Raw genomic sequence first — 25844 nt, 5'->3', positions numbered from 1 at the left:
CCCAGATGCAGGATGGAGCTGTGGCCTTACCAATGCCTTCAGGGTAGCCTTCAGGGATAGGAGGACGCCAGTCAAATTCAGGCCAGCCTAGCACCTCATTGGTCTTGTTGTTCTGCTGCTGAAGCCACTCGGTGACAGGGCTGAAGTACTCCAGGAGGGCCCCAGCATCCATTTTATCTGTGCCAGTGAGGTTCAGCAGGATGTCCTGCCATGACTTGGAAGAGCCAGCTTTCAACACCTCTCTGCAGAGAAGCAGGACAGCAAGAGCCAGTGTGAGGAAGGGGGGGGGGGTGTGGATAGGAGAAAAGCAGTGCCTGTAGCTTTGCATCACAGGAGTTGAAGATTCTATTCCTGAATGGGGCATGAACCTGGCAACTGCCTCTAGAGCCCCTCCAGCTGTCCTGCATATAGGGACCAAGCACCTCCCATCACATACTCATGCATCCATTAACCCTGGGATTTGATAGGAACTGAACACGCTTTAGTGACCTCTCATCTGAGTGGGCGCTTGTGATGGGGCTGACAGCAGAACCGTGATGTGGACCACTCGTCCCACCCCAGTGCTTCCGTGTATTTTCATCCACCCACCTGAAAAACTATTTTTCCAGCCATCTCTATAGCTACTTTTTCCTTCTTCCCTTCCTCCCACCCATGGTGAGTGTCCCAACCTTCCTCTGTCCCCACCTGAGTTTGGCTCCAGCCTCTTTGGACATGTAGATGTCACAGGTGTGCAGGGGACCGGTGTGGTTGGCTGCTTGGCACAGCGCCTTGTGAAACTGGAACTGGAGGATGAAGCTTACAAAGTACCTGCCGAGGAAGCCCATGAAGGTGAATCCAGGGATAAAGGGCAGCTGATGCATCCCATGGCATGGAGGAAGGCACCTGGCCACACACTTCTGCTCCGTGCCATTTGTGCTGTTTGTGGATGGTCTCTAAGCCCTGAGCAAAAGCAATGCATCCCACTCTCTGCCCACAGAACTGGGACTTCCACTTCCCTTCCCCAGCCTGGCCCTCCATCCCGCAGCCAGCACCTCCTCTACCTGATGTAGGGGGTGTTCCCAGGGATGTGGTACTTCGCACCGGGGTCGAAGTTGCTTTCGTTCCTCAAAATTGGAGAGCAGATACCTTGGTATTTGGTTCTGCAAAACAACAGAGATCAAGAGCATGAGCTGGAAAGGAAGCAGATGAACCAAGGTAGGGAGCAGGAAGGGAAGGCACAGTGCTGAAGAAATCTGCACAATTAGATGTGCTGCTGTTTCCTTCCATCCATCTGCAAATCAATTTCTCCAACCATATTCATAGACACTTTTTCCTTCCTTCCTTCCTTCCTTGCTCACCACCAGTTTTCATGCACCCATCCACCCTTGGCGATTGTCCTCTACCTCAGATACCACCAGTCGTAGTTGTAACGACTGGGGGGCGTACGGCCATTGAACACGTTCCAGCGCCACTGGTCGATGAGGTAGCCAAAGGGCAGGAAGGCGATCTTCTCCAAGGCCATCTTCAGCAGGTAATTGATGCTGCTTTCTGTATGAAACAGAGTGGTGCTAAGGACACTAGAGGTTTTGTGGGCAAGAGGGTGGACAGATCTGGATGATAAATGGGTACAGCATTTCAAAGTATAATTTTGCCTTCTTGCAAAGGTTGTGTGGGACCCAGGAGGCTTTTCTTAATGCAGCTCCTGCTCAGGGCAATATGTGCCTTTTCACTGAGTGGGGACAATGGGAGTGACCAGTCCTGGTGTCTCCTTGCCTTTAGCCTGGCTCTTAGCTATGCTGCGGGCACAGGCATGAAAGGGTTTCAGATGAGTGTAACTAATGGTTCCCTCTTTACACATTAGCCTTGAGGACCTCAGGGCAAAGGGTATTTGGTTCCCAGAGCTGTCACACAACTGCAAAGGCTGGGTTGGTTTGGACTCAACTGGGGTCTACCCTGGGGACAGTTACCAGTGTGGGTAGCACAGGGGAGAGTGGCATCTCCTTTCCCCTTTGCCCCAAGGAAACCCAGTGAAGGAGGGTGGGAGAAGGATCTGCTGAAGACCACGTTGGAGCTGTGTGGGCAGAGAGGGGTTGGCAGCACTGCCATGGGTTGTTGCTGGCTGCTGTGGCAGTGGTGGGGCGGCTAGCAAGGACTGCCACAGCCTGGTCCCTGTTAGCTGGGCAGCGATGCGTTGAGGCAGAGATCATCTGCTCCGTGGTGTTTGTGCAGCATCAGCCCAATGGTCTTGGCTGCTGCAATGGCTTCCCTGTCACAAAACAGATTTAATCACTGTGCAGGAGGATTCTGGGGCTGGCCCTCCTCTGCAAAGCAGCTGCCTGCAGCAGGAGTCTGCAAACGCTTGGCTTCCTCAGCTGCCGTCTGGTCTAACATGTCGGCTGAGAGGCTTCAGTGGGAGGGGGAGACTCTTGCCAAGCTGGGCATTGTCCTGCAGCAACAAACCATCCTCTGCTCTGCTGCTGGCAGGCAGTGAGCAGTGTCACTCTGTCTGACTGTCCTCGTGAACAGTGCGAGCTGTGCACATGAGCTTTCAGGGCCACCTCCACAGAGCTATGCAGGGAGCTCCTGGGGTTGACATTTCTTGGCAAGGGAAGGGGAAATGCTGGAAAGGTCAAAGCCAATCAAGCACAAAGATGACGCTTTCAAGTTTTGGGCTCTGCTGGGAGTACTGAGGAAGAGAACAGACAGATCCTTATTGCTGCCTTCAAGAGCGAAGAGGATGGCACTAAGAAGGAGGCTGTGCTTGGAGCTGAGCATGGGGGAAAGGCAGGCATCAGCCGTGGGGCCTTGTCCGCTCCAAGCCATGTGGCTGAACTGCAGCCCACCCTGGTAGAGCTAAGAGCCTTCCCTGTGCCATGGGCAGTGCCTGAGCCCTCCAGGCCACCCAGGGCCGTGGCCATACCTGTGTCCTCAGTGATGCTGCTGAGGAGCCCAATTTTCTTGAGGTGGCTGGGGGTGGAGACAGACAGGGACATGACATCACCGATGGCCTCATGGAAGCCAGGGTTGGCCCCGCTGCGGAAGGAGACGGGCTGGTCCTTGTACTGCAGGTAGTATTGCACGTGGCCCATCTCATGGTGCACTGTAAACAGCTGCTCCATGGTGACTGTGGTGCACTGCTTGATCCTGATGGGTGCAAAAAGAGCATTGTCTAAGCTAGATGAGGGCACCTGGGCTGCCTGTGATCCCCTTCAAGCACTGTGGTGTCCCTGCTGATAGCACTGAGACCTTTTCCCCAGAAGACCACAGGGCTGGCTGCATGGCCAGGCTGATGGTACCTAAATTAGTGACCAGGGAGGACTGGGTGAGGGGAGGCGGGCTTATCCTGTACCCCTGGGACTCTGCATGCCCCTACACACCTGAAGTCTTTGCGGTTGTAGAAGTCCCAGGCTGAGGCATGACATACCACCTCCCGCCCATCCTTTGGCTTCTCCAGCATGGACTTCTCCCAGAACTCGGGAGGCATCTCCAGCAACCCCAGGGAGGTGAAGAACTCCTCTGAGACTCGGAACATGTGGGTGGCATTCCAGCCCTGGTGGACAGAGCCCAGCAGACAACAGGTTACAGTGACAAAGAGGCTGCCCGCACCCTGGGCATCTCCTCTGATGCTCTCCCAGCGTTGGCCAGCACCATGGCAATGAGCCAGCTCTGTTCAAGAGCTGGGCAAGCAGATGGGAAGGCGATTGAGTTCTGCCCCTCTCGCCCAGAGTGGGGGTACCAGCCCTCAGAAATGGGGTGAGCGTCCCTGAGAAGCAGCCAGCAGCGGTGCTGGGTGGCCAGCATGGGCAGCAGGTCTGATGCTTAAGGAGGACTTGCACCTTTGTGTGTGTGTGTGCGTGTATGGTGGTGTGGCTGCAACGCACATCTCTAAGGACCAGCATTGGTCCTACAGCAAACTGTCCTTCCCCACCAGCTCCTTCTGTGATCATTGCTGGAGGAGGAATGGGGCTATTTCTGTGTCCCTTTCCCTTCCAGACACTGCTTTTCTGCTGTCTCCTATGCAGGCATGGGAAACTGCTCCAATGGGGCCAGGAGCAACATTACAGGCAAGCCCTGACCAACATCTGCCTTTTCTTCCCACTGGTACCAGCAGCAGGGTCCCATTGGCCTGTCACCTGCTGCACCATGGTGTTCGTGACATCGAGGTTGGGCTTCTCCGGGTAGGGGATCATCATGTCGTAGATGTTGTTCCACTGCTGAGCCCACATGTTGCCTGAGGAGAGAAAACAGTCAGAGCAGAGGGGGTCAGCAGGCTGGCAGCTCCCAGGAAAGCCCTTGAGCCCATGTGGTAACTCAGGCTGCCCCTGGGGTGGAAGATGTGGTGCCCATCTCTGAGGCTGAGGTGGGTCAGGAGGAAGAGAAATATTGGCTTCCCACAAGAAGCAATAGCTGGGAAGTCCCTGCCCCACCATGGCCTTGTGTGCGCTGTGGAGCTGAGGGGGTTTCTCCTCTTACCCAGGAGGTGAGCAGGGATGGGACCCTTCAGGTTGATGTATTTTGGGCCATAGTGGTTGTAGAGTTTCCTCCGAACGAAGGCGTGCAGGTTGAGGTAGAGCGGTTCCAGCTGGTTGTAGAGCTGTTCCAGGTCATCCTCAAAAGTGAGTGAGTCGTACCAGGAGCGCCAGTACTCACCTGTGTCCTTGAATCCTGCCAGGGAAGGAGCCATTACCCGCAAACTCCAGCCTCCGGGGACTGAATGACTCCCCGTTGCTCCCGCCCCAGGAGCATCAGAGCTGGGACAAGGCTGTGAGCTCCTCCCTGCCTCCCCCAGCCCCGCTCGCACCATCCATCTGGTAGGCCTCGTTGCTCAGCTTCACGAACTCCTGGTACATGGCCCGCAGAGGGTTGCCTGCTGCATTGTGCCAGCCCTCCCAGGCGTAGAGCAGTTTCTTGTAGCTACGGGAGTTGGCCATGATTTCCGAGATATCTGGGACAGAGGCAGGAAAAGTGGGATGTTAGAGAAACTGGTGGGAAAGAGAGGCAGGGAGGGTGGCAAAACCCATAGCTGCTCTTCAGAGATGCCAGCATCCCACCAGACCCAAACGCCCCAGGACAACTGCCAAATGTGGACCGGGATCATTCTCTTGCTGCTGTCCCACTCCAGGTGGGAATCTGGAGACCCAGACACATTCAGGGTCCTCAGCAGAGCTGGAAGGTGCTCAGCACCTCCCAGGACAACATGTGGTGCCTGGAGAGCTCTGCCTTCATGGTGGAGGGCCAGCCCCGTGGGATGGGGACCATACCTGGCTCCAGCTCCCAGCAGGTACCGTTGGCCTGGCACACCTTGGCTGTGGAGTAGATTTTGTCCATGTCGCTCAGGATGGTGTTGTACTGGAGGGGAGGAAAAGAAGCTGTTGGGGGTCAAAGGAGATGAAATTGGGATTTCTCAGAGCACATAGGATGCCAGGGATAAGGTCAACTGTGCTCTGTCCCCATAGGAGAGGAGGCATATAGCATGGTTCCGATGGATTCATAAAGACTTCTCAGCTCTGGAGCACGTGTGTCCTGAGGGATGTGGAGGAGGCTCTGTGCATGTGTGTAGCACAGTTTTTGGCGAGATAAGCTTGTGCCCACCTGCAGTTTTTGCACACTTTGTGCTGTGGGAGCAACAAAGCTCTTTGGGACAGATAAACCTATCCAAAGGCAGTCGCTGAAAACCCTTTCAAAATACATGCTAGTGCACGAGGCGTCCCAGAGCGCAGTTATTTATAACGTTCTTTGTGTGAAGGGCTACAGCCGAGACTGTTTATTTAAGGAGGCAAAGAAAAGCAGGAGGAGGGGATTTATTTCTGTGAACTTCAAGAACAGCAAACAATAGCAACAGGAGATTTCCTGGAACCTGCCTGGGGTACCCATTCCCAGGGAAGGAAATTCCTCCCCTCTGTCCCTCTCTCCAGCCCGAACCCACAGCTAGGAGCAGGCTGGAGGTGAGTGGCATGGAGGCAGTGGGTGCTGGGTGCCAGCGGGAACGCTCCTGTGTGGGTGCTTTGCCAGCCCTTGGTGTAACGTGTATGCGGGGAGATTTGACGCTTTCTGTTATCTGGGAGAGGGCAGTGACGGGTTTCCTGGAAGGAACTGGGGCCGACGCTGCTCCCGAGAGCATTAGCTCACCATGCACAAAAGCCAAGTGTGCACTGCAATGGGGAGGTGCCCCCATGAGCCACAAAAGACATGGAAAGAGAGAGGGATTTCGCTAAGCACCTTGCCATGTGGCTGGGTACGTAGAGGCACTCAGCCTGCTGGGCATAGCGGGGTGCTGAGACAGTGTTGGCTGGGGACCAAACGAGCAGCCTGGAGCTTTTTTTTTTTTGGAAAAATGAGGCTTCATGTGAGGCGATTCAACTCAAAAGTGGTGGCTGAAACGTGCCGGGCTCCGGGGAGGGTGCCAAGCATGGCACCATGGTTGGCGAGCGGTGCCATGTGACGCTTGCACAAGGGTGACGGCCTGGGCACTGTTTCATATATAGAAATTTGTATATGTATCACTTTGCATATATGTAAGTGTGTCTTCTATGTATGCCATATATGGATGTCACTTTGCATATATGTAAGTGACCCTTAAAACCCAGGGCCGTGGTGGAGGAGGCTCAAGGCTTCCTGGTTGGGCTCTTACTGATGTCCCCAGCTCTGAGCTGTCTCAGGTTGCAGGGAGGCTTGGGAGCTAGTGCCTCCCAGTCCTCTCCAGTCTGCGCCCACCAGGGAGGCCAACACCTGGGCCAAAAGCCCCTTTCCAAAACGAGCAGTGATTTTTTGGCTGCCTGGAGAGGCTGTGAAGGGAGGCGAGGGGGCAGCTTCTCCCCCCTCCCCTGGCGCTCCCACCACCAGGCTGTGCTAAGCCATGTTTCGGAGTCCCTGCCCTTCCCTCCCCCTGGGGCTGCCGGAGGAGCCCTCCTTTCTGCCAGGGCCCTTAGGAGTGCGGCCCCGAGGAGCTCACGCTTCTGCGGTTGGTGGGAGACTGGGATGTGTTTGCGAGCCAGCTGGCCCCCAGCCATGGGCGCAGCCTGGCTCAGCTCCAGGGAATACCCAAGGCCGCTCAGTATAAGCAGGAAATCTCCATCTCTCACTCACATGTAGCTCAGGAGCCAATGTTACAGCTGGATAACAGGCTCCGTCCCTATGGTTGTAGGATCCCAGCCCCTCTCCTCCTGCATCACCATGTCCCCAATATAGGGGCATGGTCACCAACCAGGGAGAACATCCTGAACGCAACGGAGGAGCGCTGGGCCAGAAAAGGGGCCTGAAGATCTTGAGAACAGAGCCTTCAACAAGGATCCCAAGCACCCCAGCCAATGCTTGGACACCCACAGCTGGGGGCTTCCTCTGATCCTTCCCCATGCCCCAGCACTGGCAGCTTGATACCTACCTGCTCTCTCTTCTCCAGAGGCAGGTTGGAGGGCCCCAGAGTCTGGATGGAGCCGATGATCTTCCTTAGCTGCGAGTTGCTGAAGTTGCTCCAGATGTTGCTGTAGAGCTCCTTGGCTTTCTTCCCCCAGGCCTCAGTGAAGTTCTGCTCCACCAGGGAAGCCTCCACCTGCGAGGTGAGAGGGACATGAGATTTGGGAAAGATGGAGAGATAGAGCTGCGGCAGACCTGGCCACTGAGCCGGTGTGGCCTGGGGGACCTGCTGTGCTACCTTCTGGGGCCCCAGAGTGCAGGGAGAGCAGCAAGTGCAGCCTTGCATGTGCCTTATCCCCTCCATGCCATTGCAGATGCTGGACGTGGGGCAGAAGGAAGGGGTGGTGACAAGTCAGATTTAAATCCATGGGGGCTATTATGGAGGCAGGGGGCTGCTAACTGGGGTGCTTACAAGCCCCACACCAGCCCGGCGTGGACCACCACCTGGCAGCGAGGTGGCCGGCCGCAGCCATGACCTGACACGGTGCGGTCGCCAGCTTTTCTGCGAGCCAGAGGGTTGAGAGACGCAAGGTAGTGGGCAGGGTCACCATGCTCCCTGACGCTTATGCAAAGAGACATCTGTTTCCAGCCAATGTGGCAACCTCTGCAGCCCCCGCATGCCTGGAGCGCACCCAGTGAGCGGCCGAGCGCACGGGAAGGTGTTATTTAAGGCTGTTTTCGAGGTAGCTCTGGGGCGTCTTGCCCCAGCTGGGATGCTGGGACGTGGCTGCTGCAGGTTTCGCTGCTGGAAAAAGAGCCGAGACACACAACTGTAGGATACCACGGGCTGGTAGAACAGTGAGTGTGTGCTATTTCTGCACACCTGGTGGCATGCATGCAGCGCTGGCAGTTCAACGGGTGAGATGTGCACCTTCCTGACAGCCCTGGAGATGCCAGAGGCATGGGGCCACCGGCCCTTGGGCCAGAGCAGCACCAGAAGCACTTAAGGGAGCGTCATCCGCCTCATCCGCCTCGCTGGCCATCAGGAAGCTCTGCCCAAACGCGTCGCAGGCAGGATGTCTGGGACGCCATCGGCCAGCTCCAGCCGCCGGGGACGTGAGCAGCTTGGCACAGGGGGAGCCTCCAGCCTCGCGTGTCGGGGCTGGAGGTGCTGGTCCCGGGTGCAGTCGCTGGCAGGATTTGAACCAGCCTTGCAAGAGCTGATGTTTTCTTGCAGCTGCCAGATCCCAGTTTCATAAGGAGGTATGAGCTCTGATTTCATTTTATTCATAGTTCTGCTGTTTCTCACCTTTAGAGAGGCAGGGAAAAACCCCAGACTAGAAAGACCTGGTGGATAACTCTAAAGCCACCACTGTCATTTCTTCTCCTTTCTATATCTCCTTTTCTATATCTCCTTTTCCATAGCTACATTTTTTTCCCTATGGCCACAGCTGGGTCTCCACAGCTGGGTTCAGGTTCAGGTAGGACAAACCTGAGATGTCTCACGTCACTCAGTGGGGAGAACCGAGGAGTCAAAGGTGCCGCAGGGAGGTGGCGGGGAGACCCCGCCGCAGCGGGCAGGGCGCAGCCTGGGAGCACCGCCGCGTAATGCAGAGGGGCTGCCCGGCTCCTCCATACGTGCTCTATAATCTCCATCTGTAGTGCCCTGGCCACGTCTCGACCGTGGGGCTGCTGGACCATCACGGTTATATCAGAGCCCTACCATTTAGCCGGATCGCACCCAGTCCGTGCCATATAAGCACCTTATTTTGGGTTCACCTTGCAGCGTGGGATCCTGCCACCCGCTCACCCCAGGAGCTCAGCCGGGGAGGGGGCTTTGGGGGTTTTTGCTGTTCCCGGGTGCTGTCGTGCCGCGGCCTCCCTTCCCAGGGCCGCGGGAGCTGCAGGGAGCAGCCCCCGGCCTCCCGCGCCGCGGGGGGTTATTTAGCCAGCTGGAGTCGTGGCAGGCGGCCACAATTTTGGGCCCTTGTGTGTCCCGGGCGGGAGCGTCTCAGCCCACCTGGCACGAGCCGCGTTTCGCCATCAGCCGGGAAACGCTGGTGTCTCGAGAGGGTCCTGGCCCGGACTGGGGAAAGGGTGGAATGAAAACACACAGAGTGCCTGTTCATTGTCCCGGCTATTATGGCATGATTTATGGAGCTCATTAGCTGTTGTTCATGGCTTTTTAAGCCAGGCTCCAACAAAGCCTGGTTTGTTTTATTTTAATCTTCACACTCCCTTGGAGGGAGGGGAGGTACAGCGAAACGGGGCCAGAGGCTGCCCGAGGGACTCACCCGGGCGGCCTGTGGGACACCACTGGGTCGGGACACCCTGGACCGTGCTGCAGGCAGAGCTGGGTGCCCCTGCGCCCACCCGCTCTGCTGGGGCCGGGAGATCCCCCCCGTGAGGGCACACTGCCTCCCTCAGACCTTCACGGCCACCTCCAGCATCACGAGGTATCTGGCCCCAATGTGCCAGCGCGCAGGGGACCGGCTCCCCACAGACCCCCCCTGTTCGGGAGCAAGATGATGCTCTGTGGATCCTGGGGTGGACCGGAGCTGGTGGGGGTCACTTCACCTAATGCAGAGGTCCGCAGTGGAGATCCCAAACCCTGTTTTGGGGTCATGGAGCTGTAGGAAGCAGAGTCCAGGTGCATTTTTGTCTTCTCCTTAAATAGCTGCCTGTGTTTGGTCAGGCAAATCGTGCCCTAAACTCTAGTGACAGCTCTCATGGAGCGAGCCGGGGCTGACTGCTCTGATGGAGATACCTGCGCTGCACACAGTCCACGTGGGGTGGGACGGACCCGCGGCCGCCAGCCTTGGCACGGGGACGCCGGGGACGGGCTGGTCCCAGGCCCTTTGCACCCACAGCCGAGTGCTCGATGGGATGGGAGCCGGGTCCAGGGAGCGCTTTGCTTTCCAGGAGACGTGCGCAAAAAAAAAAAAAACCCTCTGCTGAGGATGCAGCTTTTGGATGGTGCTCAAAGGTCCCCAGGCCCCACCTTTCCTTGCTCTCCTTGAGTGCCCGCAGCCCCCGTGTCTCCTGGCTCTGCCCGGCCTGGCAGCAAATTGCTTGGTGTTAATAAAAGGCGGAAGGAGAGAAGCACAAACACATGGGCCGACCGCCTCGGCCTGCCAAAGTCCACCCTGCCCCGTCTCCGCTGCACCGGTGACTTGTTGCTCTCTGGACCCAACCCGGAGAAAGGGAAGCTTCAGTAGCCACACGATTTGCCCCAGGGGTGCCTCTGCCCTGCCAAGATGCCCCCAAAAGCCACAACTTGTCATCAAGTCTTCTTGATCTTCCCACCTAGCCCAAAAACCCAGCCCTCTGGGCCTGGGAGCTGCTGGGAGGGAGCAGGGCTGGTCCAAGAAGTCCTGAAAGCCTTGATGTTGTAGCGACTACCTGGTTTTATTTTCTAGCATTTATTAACACTGGAAAGGGTCGAAGTTGAGTTCTGGGAATGCCCCGTCAAAAAAAATCACGGCAAGGTGCCTTCATGGAGCCTTTCCTCCGCTCCCACGCTGCTCAGCCGTCCCCATTGCAACATCTGTACATGCAGTCACTGGGCACGGGCCCAACATCGCATCAGCGCTCCGAAAAAGGCTGAAGGGGCTCGGCGGCACCTCGGGACACGTGCCAAGCTGGCAGCGGGCAGCGCTGGCGGTGAGCGCGCCCGTTCCCCTGCTGCTGCCTCTGCGGGGCAGTCCCGTGGGAACGCTGCTTTCCTTCCCGCGGCAGGGCACCACGCGGTGCCCCTGCCCCTGCCCACCGGGACACCACCTAGGACCCGCTCTGCTTCGGGACCCAAAACCGCCCAGAAACACCCCAAAATTGTCGGCGTGCTGCTGCGGCGCTGCTCGTGCACGCGCTGCCCCGCGCGCCGCTATCCGTCGGGGGCTGCACGCAGAGCTCCAAAGGCAGGTAGGCAAAACCATGCGCAAGCCCCTCCGGGCCACGTGCACCCCCGTCTGCCCAGTGGCACGCGCGACACGTGCAGGGACCTGGACCGGTTTCGCATCCCTCCGTGCTCGGAGCTGCCCCGCAGCGGAGCCAGGCTGGCGCTTCGCGCAGGGCTCCCCGCCCGCTCGGGGCCGGGGTACAGGGGTGTGTGTGGGGGGAATGCCAGCTCCTGCCCCCATGCCACCCTGATGCCACCCTTGGGATGCTTGGGTGCATTTTGGGCTCCCGGCGCTTGCCCTGAGCCACTTGCGCCCTCACCGCTCTGCCCGAAAGTCCCCCCCCACCGTGGCTGCGGACAGCTCGGGAGGAGGGACACGAGGGTTGGGGACACGCGACCCCGAGCCCTGCAGTGGGGACGAGGGGACGGAAAGTGCTCGGGAGGAGGGGAAGCACCTCTAAAAAAAAAAAATAACCTGGCCCATAACCTTGAGCGCAGGGGTGCCCCGCGGGAGCAGCATCCCCGAGCACCCCCCCCGCCGTGGTCCCCAGCGCCGGCAGCACCCACGTGCCCCCCCCATCCCGGAGGGAGCCCAAAGCACCCACCTGCAGCGCGGCGTTGCCCGCTGTCAGGTCCGTGTAGTAATTCCAGCTGGCCGAGACGCTCGCGAACAGGACGGCCTCGGCGCTGCTGTTGTAAGCGTCGGCGAAGAGAGCGGCCCCGGCTTCGGTCGCGTTGTGCTCCGGGGGCAGCAGGTCTGGGGCCAGCGCCCCGGCGAGGCCCAGCCACGGCAGTGGCAGCAGCAGCAGCAGCAGCAGCCGCAGAGCCGGCGGCATCGTGGCCGACGCCGGCGCGGGGCTTTCGCACGGGGCTCTCTCCCCTCCTTGCCACCGCTGCCCTCGTCGCGCCGGGCTGCGAGAGCTTTGCCGAGCTGCCGGCTGCTTATAAGCTCGCTGCAGCCCGCGCGCAAACCCTGCCCACCGAGGCCGGCCTCCCCTCGCGGATAAGACGGCGACGGTCGGTCCGCTCGCCCGGCGGCTGCTCCGCGCGAGGAGCACACCCGAAGCGCCGCCGCGGGATGCAAAAGTCCCTTCTGGCGCCTTGTCGCCGCAGGAAGGTCCGGAAAGGGGCTGGCAAGGGAAGGGGAAGGAGGGAAGCATCGGACGGAGGAGGGAGGCTGCGACCCGGCGGCTGCGGCGGTGTCCCCGGGGTGGGGTGGGGTGGGGGGGGCACGGCTGGGTGCCGGGGTGCCCTCGGCTGCGCTGCGGAGGTGCCGGGGAGAGCTAGGGGCGACTCCTTTCCCCCGGGCCAGGCCTGCATGCGCAGGTAGGGCTGGGTTTTCGGGCAAGCCTCGGTTCAGACCTACCTAGGCTGAGCTCAGGCCGGCGGGTCAGATGTGTCCGTCCAGCCCCCGTCGCCCCTCATGCGGCTTGGGGGTTCGGGGTCCCCCCTTCAGCGGGGGGGGGGACATACTGGATCCCAGTGCCACCACCAAGCACATCTGTGTCCTCCTGGGGGGGGGGGGGGTCTTTGCCACCATGCTGCCACCACCTGCAGAAGACTTGCGGGAGCCCATGCCGGGGTGTGACTCCTCCTGGTGCAGCCGGGAAAGGGTTAACGGCCCAGCCTGGCTCCGGCTCCTGCAATTAAGCCCTAGTAGTAGGGTGCAATCATGTCGGATTAAACGCCTCTTCGTTTGGCCAGCAACCGAGCTGCAAAAAGCCTCCTTGGCTCGCACATGCCTCTGTGCCAGCGGGGCCTGGCGGGTGTTTGGGATTCGGGCGCCAGCATCAGGGGAACGACCCGGGGGGGGAACAAAGGGCCGATTCCTAAAGAAAAGGGAAGGATTTAGGAGCCCGCAGCCCTCTGAGGTCTATTAAACAGCCCCTCCGAGAATCACTGCTTCCCCCCCGGCAAACCCTGCCCTGCAACTTCCCCTGCTCCTTCGCAGCCGCTTTTCCTACAGACCATAGGTCCTTGGAAACTCCAGTTTACTGGAAAGTTTGAAAAATGGTTGGTGTGGCTCCAATTTGGACAGCCACCAAATGAGCTGTCTTGGGAACTAGCAGCCCTGCGGTTCCACCAGCTCCAGGGAGCGATTTTCCCACCTCCCCAAAGTTGCAGGGAGGCTCTGGGACCGGCCGGGCTCCGCAGTGAACAGCACGGCTGGACGGCGCGCTTTGCTCCGCAATCTCAGCGTGGCACTAGCATGGACACCAGGTCAGGCAGGTGTAGCCGTCCGTGGGGGAATAGCTCGAGGGCTTTCTCGCTCCGTGCAACCAGCACGTTTGCTTCTTTCTGGGCTCTGCACCCTTCCTGGCATGCTCGCACGCCCGATCTCCTCCTCGCCTGGCCAGGCTGGGATTAACCAAGCCCTTCCTCGCTCCCAGATTCGCTGGAGGAGGAAACTAACTGCCCAGCATCAAGGCTCTGCTGCTCTGCAGGTGCCGACTGCGTTGCAGCAGCTCCATGGTGGAGACGCATCGGTGGCTCGTGGTCTCCAGGGAGTCAGGAGGAGAACAGCAACCGGAGCAGGGGTGGGAGATGCTGCAAAGCTCGGAGCTGGGCTTTGCTCCTGGGGCAAAGAGCTGTCGCGAATCGCTGTGGCTGGCGGCTCGCAGCCTGCCGGCAGGGAGCCAGCGGGGCCGGGGGAGGCTCAGGATGTTGCAATTAGTGAGGTCGTGTTTGGAGAGCGGGGGAAGCCGTAGCGAGGGAGGAATTCACGGCACAAAGCTCAGGGGTTTCTAGGCGGGCTGGAAAAGGGTCGCCTGACTTCTGATCCCTCGCTTGTTTGTGTGATGAACGTGCCACCGCAGGCTGCCAAGTTAGCGAGCCGCGAGCCAGCTCTGCTCCTCGTTCGGCCGGGCGTAAACGCAGCGTCCCTCCCCGAGCCCGGGCGGCCGTGCTCCGGCCAGGCGCCGCGCCACGGGGCGGTTAAATCAGCCGTGAGCCCCCAGCGCCCTGCCAGCCACTGGCTGCCCCTGGGGAGGGCACCAAGTGACCCAGGAGGGACAATCTCGTCCCCAGAGCTAGCGCGGGGCTGCAAGATGTGTTTGCAAAGCTTGAAGGAGCCTCTGGCCATGTCTTTTGGGTGAGGACAAGAAGGTTTGGGCTAGAAATGCCAGCCAGGGCACCTTAGAGGCCTTTTCCAAGGGGAAGGAGAGCGCTGGTGTCCCAGGGAGGTTTTTGCAGCCAAGCATCTACCAGCGCTGGTCCAAGACTTGCCAGCTCTGCCAGGGGCTTTGCTTTGGGCAAGAGGAGCTGCCGAAGGCTGCCTTTCCAAGGATGTCCACGACCCCATGATAGCCCATCCCAAAAAAGCGCCAGCTGGGATCAGAAAGAAAAGATGCCTCCCATCGCGGAGGATGCTCGCGCGAGCCCGTGGGAGAGCGGCCACGTGGGCGCCACTGAATGGGGCCACCGAGGCGGGCGAGAGGGACGGAGGGGTGGAAGGATGTGAAAAACGGGGTTGCCACGGAGACGGGTGCTGAGCGAGCGACTGAAGGGTACCCGAGCCCAGCGCTCCCGCACGCCGGAGGGCAGCGGATGCCATGGCAGGCGGGCGATCCCCTCTCGCCGACGGTGCGGGGCTGCGGGGCGACCCCAGCTGCTGGGAGGCTGGACAAGCCGCGGTGGTTCCCGGGCCGGGGTGACTTCTGCCCGCAGCAGAGTCCCGCGGCTTTACCTCACCCACGAAGAATTGCCAGTTCTTTTTATTTTTTTAACCGCTTTGAACTATTTCGCTTGCTTGCACCTGCCTTTCTGGTTGCAGCGGGGAATAACTATAGCCTGGAGCCCTCCTCGGGGCCTCATCCTGCCCCCTCCCCGGTCACGCTGGGACTCCTCTGAGCACCCGCAGGCTCCCACCTCTCTCCCCAGCATCCGTCCCTTCCGCATGGGATGCAGACCGGGAGCAGCACCCCCGAAAACGGAGAAGGAAAAGCTGAGCCGAGCAGGCGCTGGGCAGGGAGAGCTCGAGGGGCAGCAGATGCCAGCTCGGCCCCTGCCCTGCAAAACCTCCCTGCCCGCGCAGAGCCTGTCAAAGGCAATCGAGCCCGAGCCGCCGGATGGCACGGTGCCGTCTTGACAGCATCACAGCCACCCATCGGCGGGGGAGAGACATGGCCAGGGAGGCTGCGGGCCACCCCGGGGCAGAGGAACCGCATGGGCACGTGGCAGCACCCTTGCACCACCGGCGGTGCCTTTTCTCCCAGCCGTCGCTCAGCCGCCAGCACCCTCCGGAGCCGGCCGGGCTGAGCCAGGGCACCCGCTCGGGCATCCCAGCACCACGAGCCCGCGGCCCCGGGGCAGATTGGAAACGCGCCTCCGGCCCTGGAGAACCCACGTCCAGGGCCAACGGAAACCGGGCAGAAATAAGGAGTTTGTCAGCAAACGTTGCTGCCTTGCTGCAATCTGTAACGTATCGGCCGCCGAAACGCTGCCACAGGAGAAGCCTGGCAGGCAGAAAAGCTGCGTGCAGCGAGGAGGGGACAGCAGGAGCCGATGTTCAGAGCCGGTCCTGGCGCTGGCAGCAAAGCCTTGGTGGTTTTACCCGGTCTAACCCCAGCCCCGCAGCCCTACGGCCACGGCGGGCTGACGTCTACGGCTGGGGGACGCTCAGGTCCTTCATCCCCTCCTTTTTCTGAGCACGACGTCTTGCCTTCCCCATCCTCGCTGGGCACGGGTCACTGGCCAGTCCCTTCTCCCCAGCGACGGCCTTTTGGGATATGTGCCATCACACATTATTTCTCCTGATGGCCGCGGTTTTATGGGCAGGACGACTCCTGCACCAACCGATAAAAAAATTCCCCACGTGAAGAACTGGTCCTCCTGCTCCAGACCCCGAGTTGAAAAGATCCTGCTTTATTTACTGATGAATTCAATCAATTATCATAGCACATAATTCACTAAGCTGATTTCCCAGCTGCTGTGACGTTGCCGTAAGGGAGAGGGAAAACATGCCTCTGCTCCTCATTTTTCATCCAAACAGCTCTTTTCTGAGCCTTAAAAAAAGTGACGCAACCCAAGCAACCTTGCTGTTTGCAGTTAATTTCAGACCTGCAATTGCTAAAATAATTACGAGCCATTAGGCTAAGTACTGTGGCCAGTGCAAAGTAACAACAGTAATAAATTACGCTAAATTAATCCAAGAACTACACCCCAGACTCAGATCGAACCTTGCCCTCCCACAGGCTCCAATGCCACCAGGGCTGGGCTGCATTTCCAGGACAGTGGCCAAAGTTAGCGCGTCCTCATGCTCCACTTTCATGGTGTCAGCAGCACTTCTAGGGAGGGAAAAGCCCCGACTCAGAGGGATTTGAGTGGGCAAGGTGACCTGGGACAACGCAACAGGTTGTCCCTGGGCCTGGGAGACATGCAGGGATGTCTCATCCCAGATGTCTCATCTGGGACATCTCCCAGATGCAGGGAGCCTGGCCACCAATGCAGAAGTGCTCAGTGCTGGGCTGCTGGCGGGCAAGGAGCACCGTGGGCAAGACGTGAGAGCCTCGATGGACCGTATCCCTCATCCCTCAGTCCCTCATCCTTCATCCCTCATTCCTCAGTCCCTCATCCCCATCCTTCATCTCTCATAATTCATCCCTCAGTCCCTCAATCCCTTGTCCCTCGTCCCTCATTCCTCATCCATTAATCCCGTCTTCCCCAACAGCCAACAAGGACTGAGGCACAGGACCAACGTCATCAGCACCAGCGTTGGGAACGGGAAGAGGCCAGCCTGTTCTCTCTGCACCTATCAGCCCATAAAATGTGGCAAAAAGTCCATTATTTTTCCTCCCTTTTTCGTTTTTTTTTTTTTCCTTCTTTAATAATAGAAAACAATCTCGGCCCTGAGGCGAGCGAGCACGACTGCTACTGGAGCATTAATCATCTGCTGGAAGTCTGCTGTGGGTTATCGTGCTTGTTTATCCAAGCAGCTATTAAAAAATCACCATAAACGCTCCTTCAGCCTCTTCTGAAGCAGATTAAGTGTTTGCCTTCGCTGCACAGATCTTATCGCTTGCCCTTCTCAGCAAAGTTACGCTCTCCGGCAGGAGGAAGGCAAGGGGGCTTAATTGCTACCGGGGAGAAAAACAGCGTTTTTCTGGCCTTTCCAAGCACGTGGCCGAGGACAAACCCCACCATCCAGCCTGTGGCCTTGAATGCAGGCGCTCTGCTCTCTGCCGTAACTCCGCCACGGAGTGTCTCCTCTGACTCCCCAGATAAATCCTTCCTGACTGCGCGGCCGTTACCCGCCTCTCTGCGTTAATTGGGGTTTAACAGATTTAGCGAGTTTGGGCTCCGTCGTGCGTCCACCAGTTCTGCGGGCAGCGATAGTCAGACGCTCTCGGCCTCTCGAAAGGGGCCGGCCAGGGCAGCCCTTGCTGCTCCTCGCCGAGGGCCACCGGCCCAAGCGCCCCGGCCGCCGGGTCCCGCGCCGCCTCGCCTCCGCCGAGCCCCCGCGGCAGCGGCCTTACGCCGCCTTGCGCCAGCTGGGCTTTTGTATAGCAATCCTCCGCCGAGGCATCTCGCAAATTAGCATCTCTTAGGGATTAAAAACTTGAGGTTGGTGGGGGGGAGGAAAGAAAAAAAAACCCGAAAAAACAACAACAACAGCAACCAAAACCCAGTAGCTCAGCAAAACGGTACGTTGATAATCAGCCAGGGCGGAGGGAGGGGAAGGCACCAGCGCCGGGGAACAGCTGGCGAAGGGCAAGAACCGCTGTTTATAACCAACGACTTATCAATTTATGATTATCCTATCCATCAGCGGGTGTTGAGCAACCCTGCAGAAGAAACCCGGAGCGGGGAACGGGGCTCGGCCATCGGGCGGACAGCCCGGGACGGGGGGTCCCTACGGCTGCACCTCGCCCTTGGCCGAGCCGATTCGACTCACTAACCGGCAGAAAACCGCCTTGTCCTCCTTTTTTTTTTTTCCCCCCCACCTCCTTCTTTTTTTTGCACCCAGCTGAATTTTCTGCAGCGTTAGGGAGCTCCCGGCAGCCAAAGGGCTCCCGTGGTCGGGCAGTCACGTTCTCGGAGGTGCCTCCTGCGACGCGCTGATGCTCGCCCGCCGCCGTGCCGGACGAGAGCAGAAAGGCGCGCTGCTAAATCGCCGCTGCTGCCTTGCCCCCAGCCCAGGTTTCGGTGTCCCTCCCCACCACCCTGGGGACAGCGGCGGTAGGGGATGGCCGGCGAGACCTGCTCTGTTGAGTCATGCTCCATCAGCGGCGGCACGGGGAGAATTTCATTACCGCCTGCTGGAGACGGGGCGAAAGCCCAGGCGGATTTAATAAAACCGTTACGCCCGCAGCAACGTCCTTAATGAAAGAGCTGCTTACGAAGCCCTGTCTGTTCCTTTTCAAGGAGAGCGGGCTGGACCCCCCGTCGCGGGAGCTTGGTAGCACCCGTAGGGGGCCACCACCGCGCGGTGACGTTCGCGGCCAGGGTCCACGTCCCTCCGCCGGCCAGGGCGGCCGACGCGACGCGCGAACGCGTCCGTTTAATCGCGTAGGGTCGGAGCCGGCTGCGGTTTTTTGGCTACCTCGCTAGGTAGAGGTGGCGGGGGCTGGACACGTTGATGGAGACCCCCAAGGGTCATGTTGCACGTCTTAGCAGCAGGGTGAAGCAGCTCATCTGTCAACTCAGCCTAAAGGAAGACCCCAGAGCTCTTCCCCTTCTTGACGTCTGTGCCTGGATAACGCCTGCAGTCTCGGGAACGGCGCATCGCAACCCGCAGCAGCCCTGGCTGCAGCGAGACACCCCGCACCAAGCCCCTAATTGCTGCTCGCGGCCGGCGGGGACGGACGGGCCGGTGGTGGGGACGCGGGGGACGTTCCTCCACAGTGACACAGCTCAAACATCCCGGCATCCCCCCCACCACCATCTCCTGCCACGGCTCCCGGAGGCCGGCGCGAGCCCGGTGGGGGGAAACCTTGGCGCGGCGGCAGACGGCGGATTCGCTCCCGCCGCGGCCGCCCCCGCTGCGGCGGATCTGCCGGCGGCCGGTGTCACCCTGCATTTAGGCCGGCTCCCCCTGGGGCCGCGGGCTGCCGCCGAAACACGACGCTGATCTATCGGCGCTGACAGACGGGAAGGGCTGCGGGGGCCGGCGCCGCGGCCGGTTGGGCTCCACGGTGGGTGAAGGAGGAGGTGGAGGAGGAGGAGGCGAGGGTGAAACACCAGATGTTGGGGCTGGTAACCGCGTTTCGGGGAGCGGCTGGACCTTGGAGGGCAAGGAGGGGCTTTGGGGCAGGGCTGAGCACGGTGGACCCGGGGAGGCAGCACCAAGCAAACAGGAGGAAGAGGCTGGAGACCCCGCAGGGGCATCCTCACCTTCTCCAAAGCACCTGCTGGCCTGGCAGACACCCAGGCCAACGGGCTCAGCTCTCCGCTCTGCTTGGAGACACCCCGAAACCAGCGTCTGCCAGCGAGGCCATGCAGAGAGCCCTTGGGGTGCCGCTGCCTGGCTAAAGGTTGGCGGTTTATGGTGGCTTTTATTGCTGAGATTAGCGCTGGTAAACCATCTCCCAATAAACCCTCCAACAGTAAATCCTGATTGCGGGGCGAGAGGTAACAGCGGGCGCCTATCACTGCCTGGGTACAAGTCTCACCTGTGTAATGGGCTTATTTATCCGGCAGGGATTTTTTTTCTTGCCCGGCCTTGGCGATCTAAAAGACGGGCTCTGAGCCTTTTGCACCTCAGCCTCTGCTCCACGCTGTGCAACCAGCGCCAGACTTTGCTCCTTTAGCATCCGCCCGAGCGGCAGGTTTCTCCCGGCACGGTCCCCGCGGTGCAGGCAGGGCGGCTGGAGCCGAAGGCCACAAATCGGGAGGGAGAATTTGATAAGCGGGTTGAGGGGAAAAAGCAGCTGAGCAGGTCAAATGAACCCTGCTCGGCCTCTCCCACTTGCCCCGGCCGGAGAAGACGCTTGGGAGAATGACGTCGCGCTGAGGCCGAGGTGTTTTACCCTCCAGCCTGCACGGCCGTGCCACGGATCTCACCTCCTGCTCGGGTCCCAAGGGCTGGTCCACGTCAGAGGATGCTCCAGATGGCACATGGGTATGGTCCCAAGGGTGCTCGGGTCCCAGGGGCTGGTCCCCACCCGTGGGTCCTGCACATCGCAGGCTCCTGCTGACATCTAGTGGCACCACATCCAAGGGACACACACACACACACACAAACGTGACATTTTCCAGAAGGAAGCCAGCTGTTTGGCTCCAATTCAGCCCCGGGTGGGAGGGTTGGTTTCTCCCAAGAGCTCAGGTCCCCAAAAGCTGCCCCCTAATCTCCAGCACGCCCCAAAACACTGGTCTCCGCAACCCCTTACAGACCCCCCTGACCTGCCCCTGGGCCAGGAGGAGCCCCAGGAGGACCCACATCTCGCCCACACCCCAGCCCTCCCCGTTGCCTGCCCAAACCCCAGCAACACCCAAAGTCCTGTAGGCATCACCCATGCACCCGCCACCTCCTGCAACGCTCCTCCTTGAGAAGCTGTCTTTTTTTTTTTTTTTTTAAAACCCCTACCCACAAAAATCAAGCCCCACTAGCAAAAGCACCCCCATGACCCATTTTAACCTTTTGGGAGGGGGCATTCAAGAGCTTTTCACACTCAGGAGCTTCCCATGGGTGGGAACTGCGGGATGCAGCCAGCTTTGCTGGGAGGGGTGGGGGGAGACACCCCAAAGTAGCAGGTAGAGGAGTGCGGGGGGGGTCCCAGCAGCAGCTTGGCTCCATCCACGCACCTCCCCCTCGCTCCCCACTCCCAAAATAAAAACGCCAACCTGACAGCCCTTGGGCTGCTGCAGCACAGGCCCCTCTGACCCCCCCCACCCCCCCCGCCCGGCTCCCTAACAGCCCCCAGGTGCAAGAAATTTGCTGAAGTCAAAAGTTAAATCACTGCAGGTCACTCATGAGCTCTCCTAAAACAAATAAATGTTCATGAGCACAGCACGTCCCTTACACGGGAGAGGGCTTCCCCCCGCCCCGGGGACAGCGACAAGGACAGGCGACCCTGGGGGGGTGGGCTGCAGATAGGGTGGTGGGTGCTGCACCCTGGGGCGGGGGTGGCTGCACGGTCCCGGGTCCTGCTGCACCCCAGCTTTGGGTGGGGGGGGGTGACAGCAGGGGGGCATGGGGCTGGCAGCGCGGCGGCAGCGGCGGGGAGGGGGGCTGCAGGCACACCCACCGCTCCATGCGCCACATCCCCCGCGGGTGTCACCCACCTCCCCACGATACAAAAAAATCCCCCTTTGTAACCCCCCCTCCCCATTTTGCACCCCCCCCTTTTCCTCCCCATATTGCACAGCCCCCCCCCCCACCCCAACCAGCATCCCGGCAATGCCAGCCTCCCGCTCCAGGGATGCTGGGGCGGGGGGGAGACCAGGCCCCCCCCCCCCCGCCTCGCCACCGTTGCCTTGCCAACGCGTGGTGGCCCTGTCCCCTGCCTCAGCCGCTGTCACTGCTCAGCATCCTGCCGGCGCGGAGGCAGCAGCCGGCTTGGGCGGCCGCGGCAGCCGGGCCATCGCGGGCAGCACCACCCGGCACCGCAGGTAGGTCCGGGCGCGGGAGGGGGGCGGCATCCTGCCCCCAAATCCCCCCCCCCAAAAGATTGCTTTTACCTCCAAAGCCTTCGCCGGGGGGGGAGGGGCTCAATCCCCCCCCCCCAGCAGGGAGAGGGGGGGGGTTTCCCGCGGGGTTGGGACCGGGGTGGGGTGGAGGTCCTGAACCGTGGTGCTCAGCCCTGCACACCCCAAAACCCCAACCACCCCCAGGTAGAAAATAAAAAAAAAAAAACCTCTCACCGGCGAGAGAAAGGACCCCGTGGTGCACCAGCATCCAGGAGACACCCCCCCCCCCAAAACCCCATTGGGATGGAGGGAGGTGCCTGGCGGGGATTTGGGAAATTGGGATGGTTGCTGGGAGCTGGCGGAGCTCTTCTTGCTCGGTCAGGTCCCCGGCGGCATCGCCCGCCTCTGCCCGGCTCGGGGCCGCTCGGCAAGCTGCCCCGGGGACTTTGCAGCTTGGCTGGCAGCGAGGACGTGAGCCCCTAAATATTTCCAAAATATTTCCCTAAAAAAAAAAAAAAAAAAAAATCCCGGGAGAGAGGGTGGGTTCACGGGGAGGCTCAGCCGAAAGGAAGGGCTGAAGCAGCGGGACGCGGCGGGCGCAGAGGGGCTCCCCGCGGGGCGGCGGTTGCAGTGAGACCGAACGGCCCCAACTCATTCCCTCGACCCGCTCAGCCGGCCTGATCCCATCGAGGTGGCTGGGAGCAAAAGCGGGCGCGCGGGCTCCGTAAACCACCCGCCGCCGCCGGGGCGGGCAGGAGGACGGCGACGCGTGTCCCCGAGAGCCACCGCTTCGGTCCCCAAAGCCGTCTGGGCCCCGAGGAGCCTTGCTGACCCGCCACGTGCTGCTTTTTTTTAAACAAAACAAAAAAAAAAGGCATTAAAAAGCCTCCTCTGTGTATTTTGGTGAGGGGGGGGGTGTTGTCCCCTCCGGGTCCCCCAGATTTGGGGTTGGTTTGGTGGCTGAGCCGGGTTTGGGGGGGGGAAGGAGGACATGGCTGGAGGGATGGGGAAGGAGGGAGGGAGCGGGCAGGCCGGGAGCCACGTCCGCGGCGGTGACGCGGCGCGCCAGGAAGCCGCCCGGCCGCCGGCAGGTGAGGGCGGAGCGGCGGCGCCGGCCGGACGCTGCCGGATCCGACCTGTCCCCTGTGTCCGGGGTGAGCGGAGGCGGCGGCGGGGAGGGGAACCGCCATGTCGTGCTGACCGACCCCCCCTCCCACCCCCCAACCCCGTCCTTGTCTCTATGTCCCCACAGGCGTCCCCTCATGGACGGCGGCGCGGCGCGACCCGCCGGCCCGCCGGGCCTCTCGGCCTACGTGACCCTGTCGCAGCTGTTGGGCCTGACGGCCATCGCGGCCACCGGCGCCTGGCTGGGCCGCTACCGGGGCGGCGTGGCCTGGGCCGCCGCCCTGCGCTTCAACGTCCACCCGCTCTGCATGGTCGTGGGCATGGTCTTCCTCCAGGGCGACGGTGAGCGGCGCCGGTCCCCCCCCCGCGCGCGCCCGCCCGTCCCTCAGCCGCCCTAATGAAATTACCCGGCTGCAGCCAGCAAAGCAGGCGCAGATGGGGAGGGAACAACAAGAAAATGGCAGCTAATTAAATTTGGGAGCTGCCACCCTCCCCCCCCCGCCCCGTCACCGCGCCTCGGGCCAGCAGGCTGCAGCCCGGCATGTTTTCGGGCCTCCTGGACCCGCTCCTCCATCCATCCGCCCTCTCTCCGGCAGCTCTCCTGGTCTACCGGGTCTTCAGGAACGAGGCCAAGCGCTCCACCAAGGTGCTGCACGCGCTGCTCCACGGCTCGGCCCTGCTCGTGGCCCTCGTGGGTGAGCGCCGGCTTCCCCCCGCCCCGAACCCTCCGGCCGCCCCTCGCCCGCCCGGGGCTTGGGGTCGGCCCCGGCCGTGACGCCCTCCGGCCGCTCTTCTCCGCAGGCGTCGTGGCCGTCTTCGAGGCGCACAGGGAGAACGGCGTCGCCGACATGTACAGCTTGCACAGCTGGTGCGGCATGGCCGCCTTGGTGCTCTACGTGGCGCAGGTGAGGGCCGGGCTCTGGCGGGACGGGGTGGGGGGGCGGCAGCGGGGCCGGCCGGGCCCCCGACGCCTCCGCCATCCGCTCTCCTCCCGCTCCAGTGGCTCCTGGGCTTCGGCTTCTTCCTCTTCCCCGGCGCGTCCTTCTCGCTGCGCGGCCGCTACAAGCCCCTGCACGTCTTCGGCGGCGTCGCCCTGCTCGTCCTCTCCATCGCCGCCTGCCTGCTGGGCATCACCGAAATGCTCCTCTTCAAGATCAGGTGGGGACCCCGAGCGGGCGGGTGGGCGCCGGGGCTCCCCTCGCTCCCAGCCCCGTGGCTGGAGCCGCCACCACGAGCTGCCTTCCTCTGGCCGGGGGAGAGCACAGCCGCCAGGGGGGACACGGCACATCTGGCCAAGGAGAGGGCACATCTGGTCAGGGACGGGGCAGAGCTGGCCGGAGGATGCGCCGGGCTGGCCATAGCCAGAGCACTGGGACTGTGCCCCCCCCCCGACCCCCAAATTGCCCTAGGATCAGGAGTTTCCGCTCACGCCCAGGGCAGGGACGTCCCTTCAGCCCTGCCCCGAGGCTTCAGCTTCGCTTTCCGGGCCCGCAGGGACTCCTACAGCCAGTTTGTGCCCGAGGGCGTCCTGGCCAACACCCTGGGGCTGCTGCTGGTCGCCTTCGGGCTGGTGGTGGGCTACATCCTGACGTGCGACGACTGGAAGCGCCCGCCGCTGCCCGAGGAGCTGGCCCTCTCCATGGACTTCAAGACCCTCACGGAGGGCGAGAGCCCGAGCGGCAGCCAGTGATGCCCCCAGCCGCCCCGGGCGCCTTGTCGCGTGCAGAAGTTGCTGTCGGATCCTACCTGCGTATCCCAGCTCCGGTCCCCGGCATCGGGGTTGGGAAGAGCCTTTGCGTGGGGCTCTGCCGGGTTCGGGGCCCACGGGGGCAGCTGGAAAAGGAAACGCTTGTTGGTGTAACGCTGGCCGTAGGGTGCAGCATCACTTGGCCTTATTCCTCCTTTGCTCTGCCCCTTGTATGTGCCGTCGCAGCCCAGCTTTGCAGCTGCCAGCGAACCCCCCCTGCCCATAGGAAGAGCCTCTTCCCAGGTAAACGCCACGGCTGGACCCTTCCCTGCTCTGCAGCAGCCTGGCTGGTCCTCCTTACTTGGCAGCCCCGGTCCTACCTCCCGGCCCCGGTGCTCCGCAGGCACTTGCGGTCTCCCTGTTCGCAAAGAGCGTCGGATCCATCAGCGGCTTTTTCCTGAAAAAAAAAAAAAAATCCGTTCTCCTTTCAGGATGGCTCAGGTTTGAGTCGCCTGCCCCACTGGGACAGCTGCTCCCGGCAGCCTTCCCTTGTCCCCGCGTGCCGCGGTCGGCACGTTCGCTAGGCTCATCCGCATCTTCCGTGTCCCAAAATCGTGCCCAATGACTGCCCTGGTGACAGAAATCGTAGGCCAGCTGCCCCGGAGGGTGGTGGTGGTGGTGGTGGGTTCCTGCTGGAAGTCCCTGCCATGCAAGGCCCAGAAGAAGCCGTGCTCCGAGCTGAACCTGCAGACAGCCCCAACCCCTGCAGGAAACGTGCCTCCAAAAAAAAAGAAAAGCAACTGCCATGGCCCGTTTGCTTTTCTTTACACCAAAGAGCAGATCTGATGTTTACAACTGCCAGGATTTTCTACTCAACGTTTTTAACCCATCTCAGTCAAGCAGCCGCGCTGCCCACCAAAGGGTTCCCTGGGTGGCTCAGAGCAATGAAAACCGGCTGCGCAACGGTAACGCCTTAACGCTGGAAACGTTTTCCCCTCCTGTGCCGTGTGTCGTCTGCTTAGTGGATGCTCCTGACCGAATAAACTATTTGCAGCTAACCTGGCCCTCCTTCTGTCTGTGCTCCCCAGCTCAAAGTACCCCAAGATTTTTCTCGCACCCCTGCTGCCCTGCTCCCAGGAGCCGACCTGCTGCTCCTTGCCGCACGCTCCGGGGAAAGGAGCGCTATTTGAGCTGGGTTTGTCTAGTTTGGGCTCTGTTAGAAAAGACCCGATCCTT

The 25844-nt window shown here is 61.0% G+C and overlaps 2 protein-coding genes across 8 annotated transcripts in view; one reads left to right on the top strand and one right to left on the bottom strand.

Moving 5' to 3' along the window:
• Window positions 1–12333, bottom strand: part of ACE (angiotensin I converting enzyme) — a 20612-nt gene extending 8279 nt beyond the window's left edge. The window contains exons 1-12 of the mRNA XM_068919341.1: window positions 11836–12333; window positions 7361–7528; window positions 5241–5328; window positions 4781–4924; window positions 4453–4644; window positions 4113–4210; window positions 3357–3529; window positions 2900–3123; window positions 1383–1527; window positions 1041–1139; window positions 685–807; window positions 31–242 (exon numbers count right to left, since the gene is read on the bottom strand). Of these exons, the coding sequence (XP_068775442.1) occupies window positions 31–242; window positions 685–807; window positions 1041–1139; window positions 1383–1527; window positions 2900–3123; window positions 3357–3529; window positions 4113–4210; window positions 4453–4644; window positions 4781–4924; window positions 5241–5328; window positions 7361–7528; window positions 11836–12066 (1897 nt within the window). The 5' untranslated portion in view covers window positions 12067–12333. The remainder of the gene's footprint in view (window positions 1–30; window positions 243–684; window positions 808–1040; window positions 1140–1382; window positions 1528–2899; window positions 3124–3356; window positions 3530–4112; window positions 4211–4452; window positions 4645–4780; window positions 4925–5240; window positions 5329–7360; window positions 7529–11835) is intronic.
• Window positions 11130–25844, top strand: CYB561 (cytochrome b561). 7 transcript variants are annotated; one of them, XM_068919342.1, is made up of 8 exons: window positions 19271–19362; window positions 20204–20288; window positions 21679–21778; window positions 23049–23263; window positions 23518–23616; window positions 23723–23826; window positions 23922–24079; window positions 24416–25844. In XM_068919342.1, exons 2-8 carry the CDS (start codon window positions 20285–20287, stop codon window positions 24609–24611), a joined length of 876 nt encoding a protein of 291 aa, XP_068775443.1. In that variant the 5' UTR covers window positions 19271–19362; window positions 20204–20284; the 3' UTR covers window positions 24612–25844. The 7 variants fall into 7 exon arrangements, with proteins under 7 accessions (XP_068775449.1, XP_068775445.1, XP_068775443.1 ...); XM_068919344.1 differs by lacking the exon at window positions 21679–21778 and having other exon boundaries at window positions 19265–19362; XM_068919347.1 differs by lacking the exon at window positions 19271–19362 and having other exon boundaries at window positions 20147–20288; window positions 21696–21778.

Source organism: Struthio camelus, chromosome 25 (assembly GCF_040807025.1).
Source record: "Struthio camelus isolate bStrCam1 chromosome 25, bStrCam1.hap1, whole genome shotgun sequence".
Lineage (NCBI taxonomy): Eukaryota > Metazoa > Chordata > Aves > Struthioniformes > Struthionidae > Struthio > Struthio camelus.
Note: the sequence above shows the minus strand (reverse complement) of the source record. Positions and strands in the feature narration are given on the sequence as shown.

What these genes read in the sequence shown, in the direction of transcription:
- CYB561 (XM_068919342.1), top strand. An exon ending in TGGTGCTCTACGTGGCGCAG is followed by an intron (nt 23,827 to 23,921) that starts GTGAGGGCCGGG and finishes CTCCCGCTCCAG; the next exon opens with TGGCTCCTGGGCTTCGGCTT. An exon ending in ATGCTCCTCTTCAAGATCAG is followed by an intron (nt 24,080 to 24,415) that starts GTGGGGACCCCG and finishes CCGGGCCCGCAG; the next exon opens with GGACTCCTACAGCCAGTTTG.